Source organism: Buteo buteo, chromosome 16 (assembly GCF_964188355.1).
Source record: "Buteo buteo chromosome 16, bButBut1.hap1.1, whole genome shotgun sequence".
NCBI classification, from domain to species: Eukaryota; Metazoa; Chordata; class Aves; order Accipitriformes; family Accipitridae; genus Buteo; species Buteo buteo.
Genome location: NC_134186.1, coordinates 5,623,103 through 5,637,997, shown reverse-complemented (window position 1 = coordinate 5,637,997; position 14,895 = coordinate 5,623,103). Strand labels below are relative to the sequence as shown.

Below are 14,895 nucleotides of genomic sequence, written 5' to 3'. Positions count from 1 at the left end.
AATTTTTCATCCCTGGCCTTTTCCAGCAGCTCCCGGAGCACCAAAGGATCAAGTTCCTTACATAGGATAAATGGTTAATGCTGCTGCTGCAAATGGGGAAAATGAGGCACACAGGTGATTTGGTGAAGTCCTGTAACACCAGCAGCCCAGCATCATCCCCCAGGGACAGCGGAAAGCCCAGGGAGCCAGGGTTTGCTGGGATGCAGAACCCCGCTCCAGCGGATGCCGGCATCCCTTCCGCGGCACCCCTGCGGAGCCGAGCCAGCCTCCCACCTCCCAGATCCCGGCTGCTATTTAAAGGCAATTTCCTCAGCACGCTCCTACGGGAACGTGCCCTGGGAAGGAAATGCCGGGAGCCACTTTCCTCCGGGCGCCAGCAGACACGGAGGATAGGGAACACGTATTGCAATTCATCTAAAATTAGATACACATTTTATCCAGCAAGATCTCGTACGCACCATACCACAGGCTCCCGGTCAAGGTTATTAATGGATAAGGGATCAGAAACCCCATTTCTATCTGCGGGGGGGCTCAGACTCAATGCTATGGGGGTCCAGGACTCGCGTGGAGGGGGAGATGTAGCACCAAGGAATCCAGCTCAGCGAGAAAACCAAGACACAAAGCAGGTCCTGCACCGCAGCATCCCGGCATCTCACACCGATGGAGACCCCCACCGCACAGAGCGCCCCCCACCAGCTCCACACCAACACCAACCAAACCCAAACACCCCGGGGTTTTGGTCTCAGCAGTGGGAAAACCTCTTCTAGTCCAGGTAAAGGGGAGCTAAATCCCCGCTTCGCTGCACACTCAGAGGGCCTGGGGAACAAGCACAACAGGCACCTGCAAGTGTTTTTGTGCATTACACACACTGGAGATTACAATAAATACCCTCCCTGCTCCTCTGTTCCCCACTTCTGTGAAATAGAAATGTTTAAAAAAATATTACTGATTTCCTGGCCCTGATAAAAGCTGATTAGAAGAATATGGAAAGCAGCTCCATTAAAATTCTCACCAGTAGTTTGTTTTGCTTCTCCAAATCATTTTAAATATTGCATTTAATAGAAAAAGAATTTGCTCAGCTGTAAGAAACATCAATTTGCAACTTGAAGCCTTGTATATTAGCCAAAGAAGCTAATGTGTAAACATTAGCAGCTCCAATAACGCATGGGGTTTAGCCAATGCAATTCCAGGGAGAGAGCAGCCAGATATTAAGACAGAGGATTTGCATAATAAGTCACTTATGCCTGATAACCTCAGTGTTTGGAAAGCACAGGACTAGGAGAACAATATCCGTCTACCAGCAACTACAGAAGACATAAATCTGCCTTTTTTTTTTTTTTGGCCTGTTAAAGGCTCTGTATGGTTTTTACCTGCAGGTCCCCATGGAGGTGTTAAACCTCCTGCAGCGAGTGCCCAGCCCCAGCCCCGGGAGCCTCCAAGAGACTCCAGGCATGGACACAGGGCAATTGGGAGATATGGATTCATTAGAGGCATCCCCAAGCCTGAGAAAAGCAAATACAACTGGGAAAATACAACTCTAAAGGGTTTGAAATGCCACGGGACCAGCTTGTGCAAGGACCAGGCGCACCAACCATCACCTTACCATGAAAATGCATTTAAAAGCAAAGGGGAATAAATAATCTTGCCAGAGAGAGTCCTTCCTTAGGGCACATCCAGCTGCAAATCGCGGCTCCCCTTCCCTCCCACCCCCCAAAGCAGCTCTCAGGGGGATCAGCACCGTCGGGACCAGGGTGCTGCATCACCCCGATGTGGGTGCGACCAGGCATTTCAGCTCCATGGCTCTTCTGCAGTGATGCTGTGGGGCACAAACCAGGAGGTTTCAGCCCCTCGGCCGGAGCAGAAACATACGTTTAACATCCCATCCAAGTGCTGTCCATGCGCAGAGCCTGGATCCGGCTAGTGCTGCTCCCAGGGGAAGGACCAGCATCTTTTCTCCATTATTTACATACCCCAGTAGGGAGAGGTCCTGCAGAAACACCCTCAAGCTCCCCAGCCAGGAGGCCACTAACCTGCAACACAAGTGCTTTAATAATGAACCATCACTTAATTAACATAGTCAGGGCTGCCTCTTTGACTCCACAGGAAGAAAAACAAGGCAGGCCTTTGGTAATCTCCATCCTGCCATTATCAATTGCTCACTGTGCAATTACAGCTCCTGGGCTATGGAGTCACCTGGCACCTTGGGAGGGAAAAAAAAGGTGAAAATAAGTTGAAAAAAAGGGAAAAAAAAGGGGGCAAAAAAGCTTCTTTCTCCTCCTGGCTCCTTTATTACCATCATGTCCCCATGGCCCCATTGAAGGCTATCTACCCCCTATATACCCATGGACCCAGAGGGACCAGGACCATGAGCCCCAAGGGTGAAATGCTGCTTTTGGGGAATGCCCAAGGACACAGAGACGCTCCCTTGGCATGAGTTCAGACAGGGAAAGCAGCTGCCCCAGGACATGGCAGCAGCATCACCACAGCCTTGGGGGCCTCCAAAACCAGCTCCTGCTGCAGAAATCATGGGAAAGACCAAGTTTTCCAAACCAACCCCATTTTGCAGGGGATAAAGACAGGGGAAACCCTCGGTTTCCCCCCCACCACAGCCTCTCGCCCTCCGGGTACTACCTCTCCACAGTGATGGATGCAGGAGAGAAGCACGCCGGTGGGCTAATCCTCCCGTGATGGAGCACATGCCAGTGCCGGCAGAGCCTCAGGGAGGCAGCTCAGCTGGGTTATTTATGGTCTTTCAAGGCGAAGAAGGGAGCTGCTTGCATTGCTGAAGAGCCCTCACATGGCAAAACCAGCCACGGACCCCACTGTGCCCAGCATCTGCTTCCCAGTCCTTGGGGAAAATAAGAGCAGGAGGAAGAGGAGCAGGGAGGAAGGTTGGGGCGGAGCAGAAGCACGTCTCGGCGCAATGCAAAATCCAGGTTGACATCCTCCTCCTCCTTTCATTTCACCAGGAGAGCTGGGAAAAGCAACGTGGGAAGATTGACATCAAGGTTTAAAGGTGGTGATGCGGCTGACGTGGGCAAATCAATCACGCACGGGCCCAGCTGCCAGCGCTGGGGGAGGCATGGGCTCAGCTAAACCCTTTGCTATTAAATGGCAGGGGGGGCAGACAGACAGACAGGATCTGCTTGGAGGTTACTGCCACCAGCAGAAGTCCCCATGGGGAGAATAAAAAGGCACTCCACGCCCAGGGAGTCCGTGTCATGGCTTTGAGGAGCATGGCAGACAGAGCTGGGCACCCTTCAGCCAGGCAAAAGTGGGGATACAGCTAATCCAGCCCAAAGCTCCCATCAACAGACGTGTTTTTACCAGTCCCCGAGCTGGGCTCAGCCACTCATGGTGGGTGCCAGCTCAGGCACCCATCCATCCCCCAGGCCACAGTAATAACCAGCAGCTCCAGCAAACTCATTTGGGGGTTTCCGCCAGCATCCCAGTGCCATCCAGTGCTCCCAGAGGTTAAAATCTCTTTTAACCAGGCAGATAATTTCCTCAGGTCCCCCGGGTGCAGGCATTAGGTGTAAAAGCAGCCGGCACTTGGGGACAACACATTGTAAATCCAGAGTCACAGAAGCCCGCAGATACCTTTCCTCAACAGCTTATTTATTGCTTTTAATATCTCCCCTCTGTCGCTGGCAGCACCGGCTGTGAAGCCAGGTTTGCTTTGCAAATGGTCAAGAAAAGAAAAGATTTCCGTTTTTTCTGGAAACCTGCTCAAAGTCCATCCCCACCTCCTTTATTTTCAGAGGTCCTATAAAAACTCAGCTGAGATGCAGGCAGGCACCCACCCCCTGCGTCTCCCCAGCTCCGAGGGCGAGCAGGCAGGAGCACCGCACCGGCAGGGTCCCTGCGGAGCTGCCGCACTGCTGAGAGCTGGCGGACTCGGTGCATGGAACCACCGGGTTTGAATCCGTGTCCCCAACAGCAAAACCCTGAGTTTGGTCACACAAGATGAACTCGTGGCCAACAGCCAGGGCGCAGGATGGATTCACGGACAGTGCTGGCAGCTGAGAGGGTGCATGGTACATCAAGCATCCCCACTCCTTCCTTCCCTCTTCCCCGGTTGCTCCTGCACAGGGACCTGCTCCCCAGCCCCACGGGGGCACCCCAAAACCCCTGCCCTCCTTCTGCACCCACCCTGCCGGGGTGCCCCTCTCCAGCCAGGCGGGGGAAGGCATCACCCTCCCTGTGAGCCTGGAGACCCCTCCAAGGCTGGATTTTCAGCAAGCCCCGACGCAGCACCCGCCTGCACCACATCCCCCGCGGGAAGGCTCAGGACCCTCCGCCCAGCTCCAGGGAAAGGAAAACTGCTGCCCAGCAGCGAACACGCTGGGCAGGGGAGCTCGCCTGCAGCACTCCCTTCAGTCTCCCCAAAATTTCCCCCACCACAGCAGCTCTCATCACAGGAGACCCCATTCCTCTAACCCCCCCACTGCCTCCATTCTACCATTTTGGACACCCAAAGGCTCATTCCTGGTATTTCCTTCCCCAACTTTTCTTTTCTTGCTCCTGCAAGATGCAATCACCGTCTCACCCCCATCCCAGCACAAGCATCTCCCACCCCCCCATCCCACAGCCACCCACCACAGGGTGTCCCACTACTCCCCCCAGGCCCATGCATGGCCCTGTGGGGACCCCACTTGCAGCCCTGGCTCAGGGCAGACAGTTTGACCAAGGCACTGTGCTCCCCCCCCTGCCCCACTGCCACGTCCCCCAGCTGCCCCCATCCCCACGGTGGGGCTGACCTGCAGCATCCTCAGCCCATGCCAGCACACGTACTGGTCATGCACTAAAAACTCTGGGATTACACTAATTATGCAGCAATAACCGAAAAATTTGGTGGAGCGCATGGGTGGCCAGAGAAGAGACCCTGCAGCGGTGCTCACTGAAAGTGCACGCAGCAACCTGCAACCCCAACGTGCGGCACCTTGCAACCCCCTCCCCGCACACATCCTGCCCCAGCCCAGTCCCAGCTCCCATCCCCAACTGGCTGCAGCCACCAGACTCAGCCCAAGCATGGCAGCCCAGTCACCCCCCCATGGGAGGAAAGGCAGGAGACAGCCCCTTGCACTGAGAAATGCTGTTGAGAGCTGGACACGGTGAGCAGCAGCTGCCCAGACAGGAGCCCAGGTAAAATACTAATTAAAAAGTTCAGCTAATAAAAAGAAAAACAGCCCAACGCAGAGATGCTCTGCTTTAGTTTGATATTGTTATAATCCAAGGAAAGCAGGCTGATTGCCGGCTGCAGAAAATCAATGGGACATTATCAGTCAGTAGACAGCTGAAAATACAGTTTAAAAAAAAAGCAGGAATAGGAGAGTCCTTGGGAAAAGACTGAGCTGGGCAGCAGCCAAACCTGCACCACATCCCCAACCCCACGGGGAGATGCCAGAGCCTGCCCTGGCACTGGAAGGGCTTCAGAAGTCACCCCCAAGATGCTCCTTCCCCAAAAACACACTGGAAAGCTCCAGCATCCACCTCCATCGGGTGCAGAGGCAGGTGCCCCATTGCCACCAAAACCACAGAACTAGACATCCCAGCAGGGACTTGGAGGTGCTGTGGGGGCGACCAGGGGTCACCCACCTCGGCTAATTCAATTAGCTGAATTGCAGCACCTAGTGATTATGCGAAGAACATTTATTCTGCTAATTATGCAGGATGTTAACATGCCTCTGCTGATGGGCAGGGATGTGCTGCCTGGGGGTTAGGAGCTTTGCGTGACCCAGGACCTGGCACTCAAGGGTGCATGGGGCTGCCCTGACCCGTGACAGGTCCCTGTCCCCACAGGTGGGCTGCCAACAGCAGGGAAAGGGCTTCGGAGGAGATACCATCCTTGGGTGGATCTGCCTGGATTTGCTGCCCAGGTTTTAAAATCCCTGTTGTTGAACCCTCCACCATCAGGGCTTAAGATTCAGCGGGGAAACCAAGGCACTGGGGCCACACAGCATGGGACAGGGACAAGGCTGCACCCCAAGGAGCCCTGCAGAGCATCCCCAAAACCACAGCAGCTCCCCAGACACCTCCAAACCCATCCGAGCAAGGAAATGCAGTTTGTCCATAGTCCAGCCCTCCACCTGCCTTCACCTCCGTAAGTGAGCGGCCACGATGCTCCATCCCCTTTGGCCCATTGGCAAAAAAGCCATTTTCCACCATCTCCCGTCAGACAGCAAGACAACCCCCAGGCAGCACCCCAAAGACAAGCCCCCATCACCGGGGGAGCGGCTGGGCTGCAGCAAGTGTTTCATCTCCCCTTCCAGACCAGCCACTGCTCACCTCCCGGTGACATCCTCCTCCCGGTGACCCATCCAGCAGCTGATGGCCTGATTGCGGGATGAAGCACGCTGGACCAGAGCAGCACTTGCCCCTCGGCTAGGCTAATTAGGCTGAAGGTCTCCGGCATGAAGCAGCACGCCAGGCTCAAATGCCCAGGGGCTGCCGTGGCTCATCTCCACGTGCGGTCACCCGCAGGCACGGAAAGCAGCCACAGGGACAGTGGCCTCGTTAAGACATATCAGGTCATCAGTGTCCCCATCCCTTCGTTCTGTCCTGGGAGAGCTCAGAGCATCTCAAGCCAGCCAGCCACTGCATCCCGGTCACAACCCTGATTAACTTAACGATGTCAAGAAAGTTCTTATCCACGGGGGGAGGTCCAGGAAGTCAAAGCCAGTAAACACTGGCTTATGTAGGGCTCCCCAGAGCAAGGGAGTCCCCAGCACCCAGTGGGTGCCACACTGGGGCACAGCCCAGCACAGCCCTGGAGTGGGGAGGGACAGACCCGCTGCCAGTCCCGTGCAGCCAAGGGGGGCTACAGCCACAGGGAGCCGGGGAGGTCTGCACCAGCACAACTACCCTGTTGTGGGCAATTCTCCAATATTTTTCAAGCCAATAAAAAATATAAACAACAAAAAAATAGTGTATGACAAAAATATTCAGAGAGTTGCTCTGGCTGCAACACTTTTACACCCCCCAGCTGCAGTGAGGGTGCAATGCTTCACTTCCCACTGCATCCCCACCTGGGATGGGGGGCGGTTTCTCAAGCCCCCTGCCTGCCCATGGTCAGAGCCCACCCCCGGGTGGGCAGGCAGAGGGGTCCCCCAGCAGCAGGGTGCACGGCAGACAGCATGTCCCCACATCCCCTGCCAGCAAGAGGACTGCCCAGCAAAGCCCCCCCTCACCAAGCTGGGGCCACCAGACCCAGCACAGGACACTGTGAGGGGGAAGCCGGGTGCAGGAGGGGTGCTAAGCACCCACCAACCCTCACCCAGCTTCTGTTTCTTCAACATCTGGAGCACTTTGAGGAGCAGGAAGGTCAGCAAACGACAAATTTATGCCAGTCAGGAGGCTCCTTCCAGCTGTGAGTCTGCCAGGCACAGGGGGGGTCACGCACCAGGACCCCACAGCCCCACTGAACCCCAAACCGCAGGAGCATCGCCCTCCTTGCACTCCCACTGCAGCCTTGCCTCTGCTTCAGAGCGAGCGGCTGCTCAGGCACCCTGATGGCCAGGCACCCCACAGGATCGCTGCACCCCTGCAGCCCCATAGCAAGGGGGGAGCAGGGGAAAGGGGGAGCTTTGCCATCCTGCTCCTGCAGCGAGCAGAGCACCAGCACCCAAATTTGGGGTCTGGCAGAGGCACTCAGGGAGAGAAGATGGGGACAGCCCCATCTTGGCTCACAGAGCATGCAGCTGCCACAATCCACACTTGGATTTGCTCTCTGGGTGGGAGAAATTGGGGTGCAAAGCCTGAGCCCCTTAAACCTGTAGGAAACCCATGGGCTACCCCAGGACATCCGTGTCCCCCCCCAGGCCAGCACCCAGGCACAGGTGGGTGCTGCAAACCAGAGCTGTGACACCCCAGGCAGGACCCAGAGGAGCACAAAAGCAGCCAGGGGATGAGCTGCAGCCAACAACCGCTCAGCAAGCAGGATCACCACTCCTGACATTAAAAAAAAAAAAACAAAAAAACCAACCACAGACAAAACCAACAAATACCAGCTCAACAGCCCCCCCACGCCAGTGCCAGCTGTGGGGGGGACAGGACAGGCAGGGCTGCCCCTGCAGGCAGGGGCTCTGCCTTTGCTTTCCAGCAGCTGGAGCAGAGCTGGACTTTGGCTTTCAGTGCAGGCAGAGTGTGTAGAAGAAACTGCTCCCAGGGCCGGGGAAAAAAAAAACCAGCTCAGGGAACAAACCAGGGAAGTCCCTCCAGCACCCGCCAGCTCCACAGCCCTCCTCTTCCTCCCCAGAGATGCCCTTCACCAGGCAAGGAAGAGCAGGTCCCGTGTCCCCAGGACCCCCTCCAGCCGGGGAAGGCCAGGGCACCACAGGCTGGCACCCCCCTCTCCCCCATCCCATCACCCCCCCCCCCGCATCCATCCCAGGAAAATCAGCAGCAGTTTCTGCCAGGCCACCTGCAGCGGAAAGAAAATGCTCCATCTCCAGGACTTATTTATTTTAAGGCTGCCAACAAGGAGGCAATTAGCTCCCGGGGACTAATTGCTGGGAATCTTCCTTGTCCGGAGGAGAAAGCCTCAGTTTCCCCAAGTATAAGGTGGGGAGGTCTCCAGCCTGGAATGGGAAAGTGGGATCCAAGGAAAGCTGCAAGGCAAATCCCAAGCTGCCATCAGGGAAAAGAGGTTTGGGAATCTTGACATTTAATCACGCAGTAACTAAAGGTTCCCAGACATGTCTAATAAGACAATTATAGTGCATGTTAATAATAGATTATTAAAAAGCTTATTTATGGAGGTTTAAGCAGGCAGATGGCAGGGCTGCGTCGATAAGGCTCTCCAGAGCCTGTGCTACCTCCCGGCTCTGAGCATGCAGCAGGGATTTACCTGTCTCTGCCTTGCCAGCCCCTCACACTTAACCCTTGCACGCCTGCCAAAAGCAAAGCAGCAAATCCCTGGGGGGGGGGGGGTTGCAGCCAGGAGAGGCTTTTTATGGGGTGTTTTGGGGTGCTCGGGGCTCTCAGCCCCTCTGCAGAGCGAGGACGGGGTGACGGGTCGCATGCAATGGAAAAGCTCCATCCCGGGTGCAGTCAGGGAAAAAACCCAACATCAACAGGCAGCAGGGAGGTTGTCACAGCCCAGGGCAGGGGTCAAAGCCACCAACAAGCATCTGCCCTTGTCTTCTAGGAGGTGTCCCTGCTCCCCCAGCAGCCCTGATCCTGCTGGACTTTGCTCTGCGAAAGCTCCCAGGGAAGCTGGAGCGGGGCTGGTTTGTCTTAGTTTGGATAACAAAGGGAAAAATGCGCAGCTCGGGCCAGGAGGTGACTCACCAGGATCCCTGTTCCCGAGGCCAGGGCAGGTCCAAGCACCCAGAGGAAAAACATGAAACAGGAGTTTTGGCTCAAGGAAAAGAGGGCAAAAACGAAGCAAATGCAACTGCAATTTTTTTAGGGGGGGAAACTGGCATTGCCACCCTCCACCGCAGAGCCAGAGGTGCATCCAGGAGCATCAGCATCATGCAGAGCATCCCTAAATTTTGCTTCACCCCCACGGGTGGTGAAGATCCACTATGCTCCAAGTGCATGGAGAAGGGACACTGGAGAGCCAAGGGCTTGGGAGCAGAAAACCTCTGCCCTGGGCACACTTGGGCACATCAACAGGATTTTCCAGAGCATCCCCCAGGCAGGAGCCTGTGGGGGTGTTTACACACACGTAGGAGCAAGCAAGAGAAAGAGACTTTTCCCTGGCATGGCAGAACAGGCGGGGGGGGGGGGAAGAAAAAATCCAAGCCTGAAACAAGCTGACAAGGAAAATGTAATGCTCTTGCACATTTTGTGTGCTTGGTGAAGGCAGGGTGGGGAGAAAGAAATGCCCTGGCATGGGAGAACCCATCAGTGGAGAGAAATAAACACTGGGCAAAGCAGGATCAGGCACCCGGAGAGCACAAAACACCAACCCCGTCCCCAGCACCCCAGGGCTGGTGCAGGGGGCTGCCAGCAGCACCCATCCCTGCAGCCCCCGGGGACAGCCCCCCGCTCGAACCCCCCACCCAGCCCCTGTGCTGGGATGCACAGACACAGCATCCTTCACCCTCCCCGCTTCTCCGAGCATCCCCCCCCCGAGACCCCCACTGATGAAGATGCTGCGGTTGACGGCCGGGGCGAGGGTTACGCCAGGCTGATTTGTTCCGCTCCCCAACCCCAATGCCAGCTCTGGGGACGGCATCTGCTCGGCCGTTCCCATTCACTCGGCCGAGACAAACACAGCCGCCGCAGGTTTGGGGTCACCCGTGCCTCCTCCTGCCAGCCTGCAAGGGCTGTCTCAAGGGGGTGACAGGACCCTCGGGTTGCCCCAACCCTCCTGCCTGGCCCCCAGCAAGGGGCTCATCCAACACAACCAGCAACCACCCCCCCACAGCTCCCCCCAAAACCAGTCCTAGCACCACCAGAGATGCCACCAACCCCAGTACGGGGCTCTCTGGCAACACCGGCCTCCTAAGTTGAAGCTCCAAACCCAAATATTTTATTTGCTTAATTGCTGCTAACGCAGTCAAACCCAAGTGCAAACAGCTTCCGCATAATTATGGCAGGAGTGCCACGCAGCGCCAGCAGCTGCAGGCGTGCGTCCCCACTGCCAGCGCTGTCGGAAAACAGCCCAGGAACATGGAGGGGGGGGACACAGGCTGGGGTACACCTGGAGAGCAACTTATTGCTGAAGTTTCGGGGTTCATGGGTGCAATACAGAGGAGCGGAGCCGTACCCTTTCCTAGCAGGGGAAGGCAAAAGGAAGAGGAAAAAGACCTGCGCCTGCAAAACCCGCTGCCTCATGGCCCAGCCTGGAGCCCTGCGAGCCAGCCTGCTCCCAGCCAGAGGCTTTTAGCAAGGGGAAAAGCTCCGTGTTTTATTGCAAAGAGCCCAGAGAGGAAAGGTGAGGCTGGCAAATCACACCAGTGACAATTCACAGGTCCCTGTCACAGCCAGCTGACACCGTAAGAGCAGAAGGGACCACTTGGTTTGGAGGGTCAGCAAGCGCCTTTCAACACCACCCTGGCCCCCTCCATGACAAGCACAATGCAGACATGCGCCAACAGCTTAGTCGCTGTGAAATCTTAATGAATTGCAAAAGTTTGCATGCTCCAGGAAAGAGCAGACAGCATCCTGAGCCAGTGGGGAGGCTGCAACCAGGGCACCCAGCTTCTTTCCCAGCTCAGCCACTTGTTCATTGAGGTCAGCCGGGCACAGGCATGTCGTGCCTCAGTTTCCCCACTTGTAGAAGGGATCACACTACACCCCTTCTTTGCAAAAGAGCAGCAAGAAAACCACCCATCTTCCAAATACCCACAGAGCCAAGCAGCTGGTCCTCCCTGTGACTGGCTTCGGGGTTACCCCAAAACCCATGCAGCCAGCTTAAATATTTATTTTTTTTTTTACCAGTCCTGCCTGCCATGCAGCCCCGAGCTCCACAGGGACGAGCCAGGCGATATCCCCGCAGCCAGCCAACATCCCTGCAGCCAGCCAAACCACATCAGCAGGAACAGACGCCGGTATTCCTGTAAAAAGCAGCCTGCAATAGAGCCGGGGGTTGGAAGCAGACCCCTCGCTTCCAGCCGAACCCAGCCACTTCAGCTCCACCATGGAGCTAAGCCTGCTCTGCATCTACCAGGAGAAACACTGGAATAAACATGCTCCTGATTTACACCCAAGCAGGACTAATCCTGCTCTTTGCAAATGCCATCTTGCAGGGAAGGAAGCCCACAGAGGGGAAAGGGTTTGCTTGGGAGGGGGAGTCTCCCCACAAAGTCTCCCCAGCCCCACTCCACTGCCAGCAGCTCCAGGTCCCCACTACTGTCCCTCCAGCCCCTCACAGGCTGCTGTGGCTCAGCCGTGACGGCCAAAGACAGATGCACACCCCAGAACTGGGGAGCAGCACAGCTCAAGATCCCCCGTCTGACACCCGGGGGGGGCTGCAGAAGCCCCTTCCTCTGGCAGAGGACTCGTAAGTCCCTCACCAGCTGCATGCCTCAGTTTCCCTATTGCCTCCTTGTTCTGCCCTGAAGCACAGGGCTGCTCCGCACACAGATCAGCATCTCCCCCCACCCCAGCGCACGTCTATCCCTGTTCCAGCTGCCCCAGCAAAATATAAGTCCGTTCCCTCCCATCTCCTCCAGCTTGCATCAGCCATGGGGAGCCTCAGCTGCTTTGTATTCCCCCCCATCCATCATCTCCCCCACCGCACGGGTCAGCCTTATTTTGCTTTCTGCTGATGGGTGTCACTATTTATAATTTTTGGAGAGAGGCCACTACCCCAAAAAAAAAAAAACAATCAATGCACCAACATAGGGACTGCATGCAGGTGAGCTGCTTCCTTTTAAAGGTAAAAAAATTAAAGAACCAGGCAAAAATACACCTTAACGCACAGAGCATCATCCAAGAGCTGGAGGCTGCAGCACTGCCGTCCCCTTGGAGCAAGGCAACAGCTCCGTTCTCTCCTGTGCCTCAGTTTCCTCCGCAAAAAGCACTCGCAGCCCCCGGTAGCTTCCACGAACCCCAAATTCACCCACCCTGCAGCACCCGAGCCCCATTCCTGCCTCCCAATGGGGTGGGGAGCGAGCTGTCCCCCCGCACCTCGCCTCTGCTTTTTATCCTTTCCCCAGCCCCTGTTTGCAGGGTCAGGTCGTGCTCGTTCTCGGGGCAGGGGCAGGTCTCAATGCTGAAATGCTCAGGGGGATGGAGCAAAAAAAAAATAAAATTAAAAAAATAAGTTTAAAAAAAATAAAATAAGTGGATCGAGCTGTGGTAAAACTCTAATTATATCCCCGTGACATAAAGAGAGCCGGGGGTGGCTGCAACCTGAGAGCAGCCTCGGCCGTCACCTGCTCCTCCCGACGGGTCCCCAAATCCCCCCCGGCACCGAGCAAGGCGTTTGCGAATAAACCACTCGGACCCCGCCGCCCCTCGCCCGGGGCTGCAGCGGGGCTTCGCCGGGCTCCCGACGGCGGCGGGCGATGCCCGGTGCGCCAGCTCCCCGGTCGCTTCTCGGCTGAGCCGCTAAACCCTGTCGGGTCTCCCGTCGCAAGCGAACCGCCGGGGTGAAGTTTTCCTTCCCGGGGTTACAGCGGGAGGGGAGGACGGCGGAGGGATGGAGGGGGCTCCCGGTACCGGGAGCCGCCGGGCTCGGGGTGGGCTCAGCTCCGGCCGTGCGGATGGCGGGGTGCGAAGGTGCAGCCCAGCCCCTCTGGCCGCGCTCCGGCCACCGGCGTCCCCGAACTCGACGGCCGCTCGCTCGCCCCGAAGAAGCCCCGGCGGCGGGACGGGCAACGAGCCGCCGCGCACCGGGGCTTGCCGGACCCCCCCCCGCCTTGCCCCACCGCCGAGGGCGCCGGGGAGCGCGCCCGGAGCTCTCAAGCGCCCACACAACGAGCAAACACACACCCCCCCCCCTCAAAAGCACACACCCCCGTACCCCCCCCGCTCCGTTCTTACCGGCGGGCGTCTCGGTGTCCAGCGCGCAGACCCGCAGGGCGAGGGCGAGCAGCAGCGCCCGGGCGCTTCGCATGGTGCGGCCGGGGCGAGAAGGGGAAGCTGGGGGGGGGGGGGGGGGGCGGGGAGGGGGGGAGGGAACCGGGCGAGGGAGGGGGGTGGGCGGCGGGGCCGGGGCCGCCGCCGCCGCCGCCTGCGGGCCCGCGGTTCCGGCGCGGCGGCGCAGCGGGGCACGCGCGCCCGCCCCGCGCCTCAAATAGCGGCGGCCGCGCGGCGGCGGCGGCTCGCTCCGCCCTGACGTCAGCGCCGCGCGGGCCCCGCCGGCCGCCGCCGCCGCCGATCCCGACACCGACCCCGCCGCCACAGCGGGCGGGCCGGGGGCGCCCCCTGCCGGCCGCCGCGCCAACACGCAGCACGAGCCCCGCCCCCGCCTCCCGCCCGCGGCGAAGCGCTGGGGGGGGGGGAGTGCCCGTGGCTGGGGGGGGCGGGGGGGGGACGACGGCTACGGGAGGGGTTTCCCGGTACCGGAGGCGGAGGGGGCGGGGGGAGGCTGCCCGGGGGTGCCGGCTGCTTGGGGGGGGACGCGGGGGAGTGGGTGCAAGGGGGGACCCCGGGTGCTGGAGAGAGCACGGCTGCGGGGGGTCCCCGGTTGCACGGGGATCCTCGGTTGCAGGGGGGTCCCCGGTTGCACGGGGGTCCTCGGTTGCAGGGGGGTGCACAGCTGCGGGGGTGTCCCCGGTTGCACGGGGGTTCTCGGTTGCAGGGGGGTGCACAGCTGCGGGGGTGTCCCCGGTTGCACGGGGGTTCTCGGTTGCAGGGGGGTCCCCGGTTGCACGGGGGTCCTCGGTTGCACGGGGGTCCTCGGTTGCAGGGGGGTGCACAGCTGCGGGGGTGTCCCCGGTTGCACGGGGGTCCTCGGTTGCAGGGGGGTCCCTGGTTGCAGGGGGGGTGCACGGCTGCGGGGGCTCCCCGGTTGCACGGGGGTCCCCTGTTGCAGGGGGGTGCACGGCTGCGGGGGGGGTCCCCGGTTGCACGGGGGTCCTCGGTTGCAGGGGGGGTGCACGGCTGCCCGGGGTTTGGGGGGGGGGGTCCCTGGGTGCGGGGAGGACTCCCTGGTTGCAAGGGGGGTGCAAGGCTTTGGGGGGGGGGTCCCTGGTTGCAGGGGGGTGCAGGGCTGTGGGGCCAGTCCCCAGCAGGGGGGGGGTCCCCAGCTGAGGGGGGGGGTCCCTGCCTGCAGAAGGGTGCCCAGCTGTGGAGGGGGTGTCCCCAGGGGTCACGGCTGCGGGGGGGGGGGGGTCCCCACCAAGCTGGAGTGGGTCCTGGGGGGTCCCCAGCTGGAGAGTGGGTGCGGGGGGTCGTCGAGGTGGGTGGCGGTGGGAGCTGCAGGTGGGGGGGGTGCAGCAGCACCCTGCGTGGGGGTCCTGCACCGCACAGAGCTGGGCAAAGTGGGGGGGT

At 59.0% G+C, this 14,895-nt stretch overlaps 1 protein-coding gene across 3 annotated transcripts in view; it reads right to left on the bottom strand.

Moving 5' to 3' along the window:
* Positions 1-13,541, bottom strand: part of PTPRU (protein tyrosine phosphatase receptor type U) — a 77,550-nt gene extending 64,009 nt beyond the window's left edge. For 2 of the 3 annotated variants that reach the window (XM_075047677.1, XM_075047678.1), the window contains exon 1: positions 13,444-13,541. In XM_075047677.1, the coding sequence (XP_074903778.1) occupies positions 13,444-13,516 (73 nt within the window). In that variant the 5' untranslated portion in view covers positions 13,517-13,541. Of the gene's footprint in view, positions 1-12,585; positions 12,972-13,443 lie in introns of those variants that run through there. The other variant, XM_075047679.1, reaches the window with a different exon arrangement.
* Between the last annotated feature and the right edge of the window lie 1,354 nt (positions 13,542-14,895).